General features: G+C 41.1%; 1 protein-coding gene across 1 annotated transcript; it reads left to right on the plus strand.

Moving 5' to 3' along the window:
• Positions 1–1,729: 1,729 nt before the first annotated feature.
• Positions 1,730–3,040, plus strand: kcnj12a (potassium inwardly rectifying channel subfamily J member 12a; the record flags this gene model as incomplete). Its single annotated transcript, XM_080456258.1, has 1 exon — positions 1,730–3,040. One exon carries the CDS (start codon positions 1,730–1,732, stop codon positions 3,038–3,040), a length of 1,311 nt encoding a protein of 436 aa, XP_080312384.1.
• Between the last annotated feature and the right edge of the window lie 6,524 nt (positions 3,041–9,564).

Raw genomic sequence — 9,564 nt, forward strand, 5'->3', positions numbered from 1 at the left:
GTTACTCTTTCATGGCTGTAGGTAGAATTTGCACTCTCTCTACTGAGCACACCTGTCTAGTTGTTTCTTGCATTCTAATGATTACTTGTCAAGTTAGCGATCTAGGAAATTAGCTTACTCTACTGTTGCACTTATTGTAAATCACTTCTGAAAAAGGCATCTGCTAAATGCCTAAAATAGTGTTACAGATTTTGTATATATTTTAGTCTTTTATTTAGTATTTTTTTATTTTTGATATATTTGATGAGCAAATATTTGGAACAAGATACTTTTCGATTTGTGCCCTCTGGCAGTCCACTAGGTGGCAAGTATTGTGTGCATGTGATTACACCTAAAATATCTCTCTGTAAGCTTAAGTGTGACAATTACAGTAAATATGTAATAGAGGGCACAGCACAGGAGAGCAATCACTCTACCTATCTGCCTGTATAGGGCACCCGGGAAGGTGCTATAAATCTTTACAGCATCTTTGTGATTAATAACGCTGCAAATTGTACAGAATGGGGTCAAATAAATGGAGCTTGAATCTTGGCTAAGTAGTGACAGAAAATGCTCACTTTTAGGCCAAACAAGTCCTTCTTTCCCCATTCCCACATAAAGCATCTGGGACTGTGTGCCCCTTGGAGTCAGCGGCACACATGTCATCCCCTTGGGAGCTTGATTAAACACACACAGTCAGACACACATACGCCTTCAGTTCCACCTGAAAATACAATGCTGACACCAGTGATGACATTTGTAGGGCGCAATATATTGAAAGCGGACATGAAAATACAAAACATGCAACCTAATCTAGCCGTAAGTGACTACCATGAATGATGGTAAAAATCATTGTAAAACAATAAACAACTGGTGACTTATAATTGAAGCCGGGACAATTTAGTCACTGCCAACCTGCTTCATAATGAGGAAATGTTGTATGATCAAAGTGTCTGTGTGAAGCCAACTCGTTGTCACACACTCAATCATCGCAACAAGGGATGAGGACACTTCAGTAAGGCCCAATCAGATACGTGGTACGTGGCACCATGAGGGGAGTAAATGCCACCATAAATTATTAACAATGATAAACAAACAAACACCAATAATGTTTATATTTGATTTAATTATATGAATAATTCTATGATTTACTTAAGAATGTTAACCGTTTTCTTCTTTCAATTCAAAGCACATTTTTTCTTGTTTGCGTCCTTTGCATCTGTTTCCTGTTTTCTTTCCTTTCATGTAAAGCACTTTGAGCTACTGTACATGTTTTGTATGAAAGGTGCTATGCAAATAAAGTATATTATATTATAATTATTAATTATTTCATCACTCGTGAATTCAAATACCGGCCCGTTGTGAGTGCTGTGTGTGTGCGTGTGCGTGTGCGTGTGCGTGTGTGTGTGTGTGTGTGTGCGTGTGCATGTGTGCGTGCATGCATGATGACTAATGTGAAGCAAGTGTTTGCAATTCACTGACCCAAGAGTCTTTAGGGTTCAAGTTTGCTGACAGTTGATACACTTGTGGTGTAATACCACCATTATGTCAGAGACTCACGCATCACCCTTCTCTTTCCACAGGGATTGGCTGGATCGAAACAAAAAGGTGGTCCAACCAGCTCCCTGGCTGTGACGACCTGAGATGCAGCTCGGCCCGTGATCCAGGTGTGCGGGGCCTGTCATCACACGTTGGGTCTCCAGGCCCGCCCACCCGCTCTGACCTTCATGCCAGCGGCGGCATCGGGAGCATGAGCGTGGGGCGGATCAACCGCTACAGCAGCGTGTCATCCGAGGAGGAGCGCCTACGCCTCACCACCATGCATGGCATGAACGGCTTTGGCAATGGCAAGATTCACACGCGTCGCAAGTGCCGCAACCGCTTTGTCAAGAAGAACGGGCAGTGCAACGTGCAGTTCTCCAACATGGATGACAAGTCTTCGCGCTACATGGCTGACATCTTCACCACGTGCGTGGACATCCGTTGGCGGTGGATGCTAATTGTCTTCACCCTGGTGTTTGTTGTCTCGTGGTTGGTGTTTGGCTTGGCATTCTGGGTCATCGCCTTGTTGCACGGGGACTTGGATAACCCTGCCGGCGATGACAACTTCACTCCCTGCGTCCTACAAGTTAACGGCTTTGTGGCCGCCTTTCTGTTCTCCATTGAAACGCAGTCTACCATTGGCTACGGTTACCGCTGTGTGACTGAGGAGTGTCCAATAGCCGTCTTCATGGTGGTCTTCCAGTCGATAGTGGGCTGCATCATCGACTGCTTCATGATAGGCGCCATCATGGCTAAGATGGCGAGGCCTAAGAAGCGAGCACAAACACTGCTGTTCAGCCACAATGCTGTTATCGCCATGCGGGATGGGAAGCTATGTCTGATGTGGAGGGTGGGAAACCTTCGTAAGAGTCACATTGTTGAGGCCCATGTCAGGGCACAGCTCATGAAACCTCGGATCACTGACGAGGGGGAGTATATTCCACTAGACCAATTAGACGTCAATGTGGGCTTTGACAAAGGGCTGGACAGGATTTTCTTGGTTTCGCCGATCACTATTATCCACGAGATTGACGAGGAAAGCCCCCTTTTTGGGATCAGCAAACAGGACCTGGAGGCAGCTGACTTTGAGATCGTGGTCATCCTGGAGGGAATGGTCGAGGCGACAGCTATGACGACACAGGCCCGCAGCTCCTACCTGGCCTCCGAGGTCCTTTGGGGTCACCGGTTTGAGCCGGTCTTGTTTGAGGAGAAGAACGTGTATAAGGTGGATTACTCTCACTTTCACAAAACATATGAGGTGCCGTCCACCCCTCGCTGCAGTGCCAAGGACATGGTGGAGAACAAGTTTCTGGTCCCCAACTCCAACTCCAATTTCTGCTACGAGAACGAGCTGGCCTTCATAACCCGGGATGAGGATGAGGAAGAGGACGCGGGCGGTGGTGGCAGAGCGCTGGCAGTCAGCCTCAGTCCAGACCGGAACAGTCGACATGAGTTTGAACGACTACAGGCCAACAGGGGACTGGATCAAAGGTCATACCGTAGAGAGTCAGAAATATGACCTTTGTCCTTTAGACCAGAGGGGGCAACTTTTACTAACCTTCTCTATCAAGGGTAAAAATGCATAACAATGCAAAGTGCCATAGGAAAAGCTGACTACTGTGATATGTAAAGGAAATAGGACATCAATGAAAGGGAAGAGGGACATAACTACAAGGAACGGGGGAAAGCAAGAGTACACAGCTCAGAAAACTGTGGTTAAGAATGTCCACAAGCAAGGAAAAGGCTAGGGAAAGACCTTCATCCTTCATGGAAACTTGAATCTTTTTTTTTTTTTTTCATATGGTCATTTTGAGTTGAGAGTGTTCAATGATAGTGGATCAAAAAGCCATTATGGCAAAATCTTATAATCACATCTTAGGTGTAAATACATTGCTTAGGTAAGTTATGTTTTGTGTGGAGAATCGTTTTTCGAAAAAGAAAAAAACATCTTTAAAAAGATTATTTGCTATTTCAAGTTGCTCTTGGGCACAAAATAGTGTTATAAAAACGAGGCTTCTCTTAAGCTATTTTTCATGGAATTTGCTGGAGCTGAGTTCAATGACACATTGAAAATACATGCACTGCAGCATTCAAATGCAATGAAAATGAAACATCTGACCATGAGCCACTGAAAACAACATAAAACCAGAACGTCATTTTGATATTGGTGTGATCTCCAAATCTACCATTGTGATGAGAAAAAGCAACATCACTTGCACTATGAAGAGAAGTTAGGAGGATGTTGAAATTAACTGAAAATGTACATGAGAAACATTATTTAATTATTTTTAGGCATTAAATACCTCCCCCTTAAAACAAACATTCTAAGCCAACATCATAATTTGGGCCTACATATATCACTTCATGTACAAAATGTTGCTAAGTAGTCAGGCAAAAGCAGCAATGAATAGTGGTGCATAGATAAAAAAAAATAGAACATTTTATATTTCATAGAATTGCATATTAATGTTTTTTGCCAGATCTAGGTTACAATACCTAGGATTTAAATGAAAAATGTTAATAAGAATATGAATAGAAGACATTTGTATCTCCTGAAACGTGCACCTTTCCTGTTGTTACGTTTAAGGTTACCCAGAATAGCTAAGTGTGACAACTATAGCTTGACAATATTTTAGAATTCCTGAGCTAATTCCCCTTCTTCTCAGACTAAAATGGTGACTGTAACAACATGGCATAATCTTTTTTATTGTTCTCTATAAAAACAAATCTATGCATATTGCTAATGAAATCAGGGGACAGAAATTCTATGGAGTTCTGTGTGAAATGAAATGATGTAATGAATTGCCTCAGTCATTACGTAATACAAAGTGGGGTAGCAATGGCCTGAAATTAAAATGTTTCCTAAACTTAATGCCGAAGAGTAGTTATTATATTTATCAGATCTATTTTGGTAAGAAAGTATACCAAGTTGATAGTCATGATTTCAGTTATTCTAAAACTGTTGAAAAGCATGCTTTAAAAAGAAACTTAGTTTTTCCCCTTCATGAGATATTTCTTTGGCATGACAGGAGTCTGTGGTTGAATTTTAACTGCATGATTTAGTGGCTGTCTGGTACCCCTCCATACATCCATCAGTGAAATGTAGCCACCAATAATGCCAAATGAACGTCAAGTGCATCATTGGGTAACTGTGACATCACACCAACACTTTGGAAGTTAAAAACATCGCCATGGTTCCCCTTATGTCTTCAATTCATTTTGCATTAACAGTGGCTAAATTTGATTGCTGTTCATGTAGTTAGCTATCCTTTGTTCTGATTTAATGGGTTAGTATGAGCTATTCTCACCCCCCCCCCCCTGTCAATAAAATCCATCTGATTCTTATAAGGAAACAAAGATCCAGATCCTTTCACGTATGAATGTGTATAAGAGACATTAAGTTTGGCTACAAATCTGTTACCAATAACGTTTTACAGTCTCAGCACTGCATAATATGTGTTAAAACAGCCCTGAAAGTGATAGCTATCTCCTTTTTTACTCACTAGGTCCTCTGAATCCCACGGGCAGGCAATTACAATTAACACACAGTGGAAACACAGGATATTTAAGTTGCACTCTACAGCATCTAAAAAGCAATACGTTTTCATAACAAGATATAAGAGAGAGAAAGACTAGCCAAAGGTCTGGACTGAAGCAATAAACACTAAAATGCACCTTCCAGTAAAACATCAATCAATAAATAACCACAAGCTGATGATTTTATTTGGAGCACTAAATGTGCAAATTGATCATGAACAAGACATGACTCAGTCATGTATACCAGCTTGCTTTCTGTTTTCTCTGATTTGTCTCGCAGAATCTGGCAACACTGCTAGTGGCTCTCCATTGGCTTAGACCTGTTGCTTATTTCTCTCGCAGAATCTGGCAACACTGCCATAGAGGCGAGAGGTTTGTCTAGTACCACAGCTTGGGAGGACGAAACCGACCGTTCAGAGTATGGGAAAGTATCCCCATTGGCTTAAAGGGCAGCCAATGATGAAAAGGTGTCGAGGAAGTGTTGAGAAAGTGTTGACTAGACTCAGTCTCTTCTTAGACCAGCGTGCTTTGCAAGCTGGTAATAATAACTGAACGCTGTTTGCAATGACATCACCAGTATGGACTCCACATTCCTCAGTGAAAGTATTTTACTGTATTTTGTGTATACATGAGATTTCATTGTGCACAGTTGTTCAACAATCAGATTTGAGGCAACGTGTTCAGAGAGTTGACCAATTGTTCCAATGGTGATTTTCGAAATTGGACTGATTGTAAAATATGAATGGAGAGAACCAGAGAGATCAGAGAGAGAACCATACTGTAGGCTATGGCCTTCAGCTAGTCTACTTACAAATATAGTCACTTTTAAATAGGCCATTAACCTTAAGCAAATTGCTAAGCAGAAACTATGAAAAACCAAATCAAGACAAAGCTTTTAGAAGGATCATTTTGCGATAGTAATAGATTAAGTCCTTTGTTACCAGTATATAGTTTAAGAAAGAAAACTATGATGCATGACAAACTTATTAATAAAAAGAAAAAAACCTTCTGGCATGGACACTAGTAACATTTAAAATTCTCCCCTTGCTCTAAATGCCTATATATATATATATATATATATATATATATATATATATATATATATATATATATATATATATATATATATATATATATATATATATAAATAAATATATATATACACACACACACACACACACACACAAGTATATATCAGGTTTATTTGTCTTACCTCATTTAAAATGTAGGTCTCATGTCCCTGGGAGACAGTGTTTGTTCACTTCTTTCGTTATAATACCCAACCAATCTGCGAAAAGGAGCATACAAACATGAACACGAGAACCATAAAATGGTCATTCAGCTGGCTACAATGACTGATAATATTCCCAGTGTTCCTTTGATTTCAAGGGTACACTTGAGTGTATACGTCTTGATAATGTTTCTTTCTCTTTTTTTCTTTACTTTTAGGATACAGTAAAATACATATTATAGAGCATTGTTTTGGATTATGAATGATCTTGTCCCTAAACCCCATTGCCTTCTGGGAAGGCTCTGATATCCTGATGTGTGAAACCTCTGTAACTTCTCACAAAATTCAGTGGCAGAAAAAATGTTAAATCATCATTAGCTTCTATGTTGCATCATGCACATTCATACAGTACATCCATTTCACGCACGCACGCACACGCACACGCACACACACACGCACACACACGCGCACACACACACACACACACACACACACACACACACACACACACACACACACACACACTTTAGTTGTTAACTACCTGACCCCTTTAACGAAAACTCAAGATGTACAGTATATGTACATACTGTGGACCTTTACAGCACATAGAACAACTTAAATAGGAAACTGATACACAAATCAATACATTTATTTTTATACTCAGTTCTTTTTAATACTTCAGTATTTCCTTCACATAGAACATAATCAATATTTGTCCTTTTTGAATCAGTATAATTTGATGAAATCATCACTAAGAGTAGGAACAGGGATTCCTGTCTCAGTTGTCAATGATTAATTAGTTTCATTTCAGCACAGAAGCTCATGATTAAACAGGTATTTCTCTTAAAGGGATGATTGGATAACCTTTGACCTCTGTAGAAGTCTTCCTATGCCCGGCAAAATGTCTACTGGGCTTTTTATTTTAATGGATAATACAAAGTCATTTAAATTATTCAATTAAAAATCTTATTGTAAAAGACATTGTTTTCCATTTGTTCTGTTTTTCGTATGTGTGAGTACCCAGTTTGAAGATAACACAACACTAAATATAAGCAGTGTACTGATTCTACTGTATACTGTGTCTGAGTGAGTGCAGAGCTTAACTTTTGTGTTGTACTAAAATACAGAATGTGTTGCAAAACCCAGGTCTGACTAATCAATTCGTCAAGCTGGTAGCCTGGGTAATACATCACTATGACGAGCTAGCTAATATGGCGATCAAGATTCATGTCACCACACACAGATGACTCCCTGGTCTTGGGCCAATTATTCAAGACGGCTCATCAATTAATCACTGTGACACACAAACAACCAATGGGGCCAGGGGCCTTTTGGCCCCGGCGAGTGCGGGCCAGAAGCCGGCTCAGTCCAATCAATGGGGTTCCAACAGTAAGGGAGATCATCATTCCTCTGCTTTCCTTGGAGCTAAAGAAATGTTTTGGTCCTTTGATACAGAAAGCTATAATAATTTATCCTGGCACTGCAATGGAATGGTTTTCTGTAATTCAATATGGCAGAGAGTGGAAGTGCAAGGCAAATATCCAGGTTAGCAAATATCAAGCATAGCTCAATAGTGCAGTGCCGTCATCAGTGTTTTTTAACGAGCTTTTCGCCAGCTGATGAATAAACCCTGGACTCTTTCGCATGAGAGGCCACCGTCAGCAAGTGTTTACCACTTTCAACCTGGCTTCCCTATTTTGGCCATATCGTTATAGATAAAAATGTTCAATGTTTTTACACCTTGTAGATCTGCTATTTTCACAATTTTGTGCAACACATTGTAAGACGAAGTGGTTAAATAATTTAGGTTTGAGAGATTAAGTCAGTGACAGATGTGGGATTAACATAGCGGCCAGTGATTGTGCTGAGCTCAGGGGATGGGTCTCAACGCTGCTATTGACCACAGAGACTACACTGGGAGCATTTACTCAGCAGTTATGTAATAGGAATGACGCAGTACATGTCAGGCTTTCACTCTCTGTGTGTGTGTGTGTGTGTGTGTGTGTGTGTGTGTGTGTGTGTGTGTGTGTGTGTGTGTGTGTGTGTGTGTGTGTGCGTGCGTGCGTGCGTGCGTGCGTGCGTGCGTGCGTGCGTGCGTGCGTGCGTGCGTGCGTGCGTGCGTGCGTGCGTGCGTGCGTGCGTGCGTGCGTGCGTGCGTGCGTGCGTGCGTGTGTCATGAGGTTCAAGAAAATAAGTTTGGGTGAACCGATTTCAGGATTAGTGACAGGCAACCTTAATGAGCACATATGGACAGTGGGGTGAGATTACAGTTGTTCCTTGTAGTGTTGTGATGCATCTCTTGATAGATGTCACAGCAAGGGTCCATTTGGTTACATTTGTACACTCTCCGGAATTAAATGAACACTGAGAATTGTACAGTGCATCATGGCTGGGCCACAGGGCATGAGATCCTGTATAATTAAGGATTGGTGGGGATAAGCTGTCCTGTAACTGAGATGGTTGCTGCTATTCAATCCAAAATGTCTCAGGCACTAACATAGAGATTGGATGGTAGACTGTACCAATGCTTTGTTTCTATAATTATAATAAAAAACATTTTTAAATAAAAAAAAACATTTAGCTTTTTCATATCTCGATATGTTGTGATGTATTTGTGATATACAATATGTGTTTGTGATTGTGATATATATACATAGATTTTTCCAATTATTTTCTATTTCATTTTCTGATAAAAGGTTACATGCTAAAAAATATGTGGGGTGGAGTGCAGGGGTAAAGTTTCTGCCTACTAGTCTAGGCGTTTGAATGCTCTACGGTGCCACAGAGGATCTAATCTTGGTCACTGCATTAGCGACTGCTACAGGTTGGTCAGGGAGCATATTCAACAAGGAGAAAAACTAGGTTGGATAGCGTGTTCCTCCGCATGCCTTACACCCTCCCGCCCCGGTGAAAAGAAGCAGAATGGTGACATCGCAGGTATCGGAGGAGTCGTGTGGTTGTCCGCAGCCCTCCCCAGGACCCACCAGTACGGGTCAGCAGTGACAAGGACTACATGAGGGGGAAATGGGGAATTGGCATAACAAATAAAAATCTAAGAAAATATGTAGGGTAAGGTGCTTCAACTGGCAAGAGCACATACTATAGTCCTTCCAGCTAGTCCAGGATCAGGTCCCATCCAAGGCTCTTGGCTGCAGGTCATCCCCTCTCTCTCCCACCCTCTCTGTCTCTCTCACTATCACTATCAACAATGCAAAAAGCAAAAAAAAAAGAAATGTGGGGTAAAAGAAATGCACATGGTTTTTCCCTATGGAAAA

The sequence above is a fragment of the Gymnoscopelus braueri genome (genome assembly GCF_963280865.1).
Source record: "Gymnoscopelus braueri genome assembly, chromosome: 17".
Classification (NCBI taxonomy): Eukaryota; Metazoa; Chordata; class Actinopteri; order Myctophiformes; family Myctophidae; genus Gymnoscopelus; species Gymnoscopelus braueri.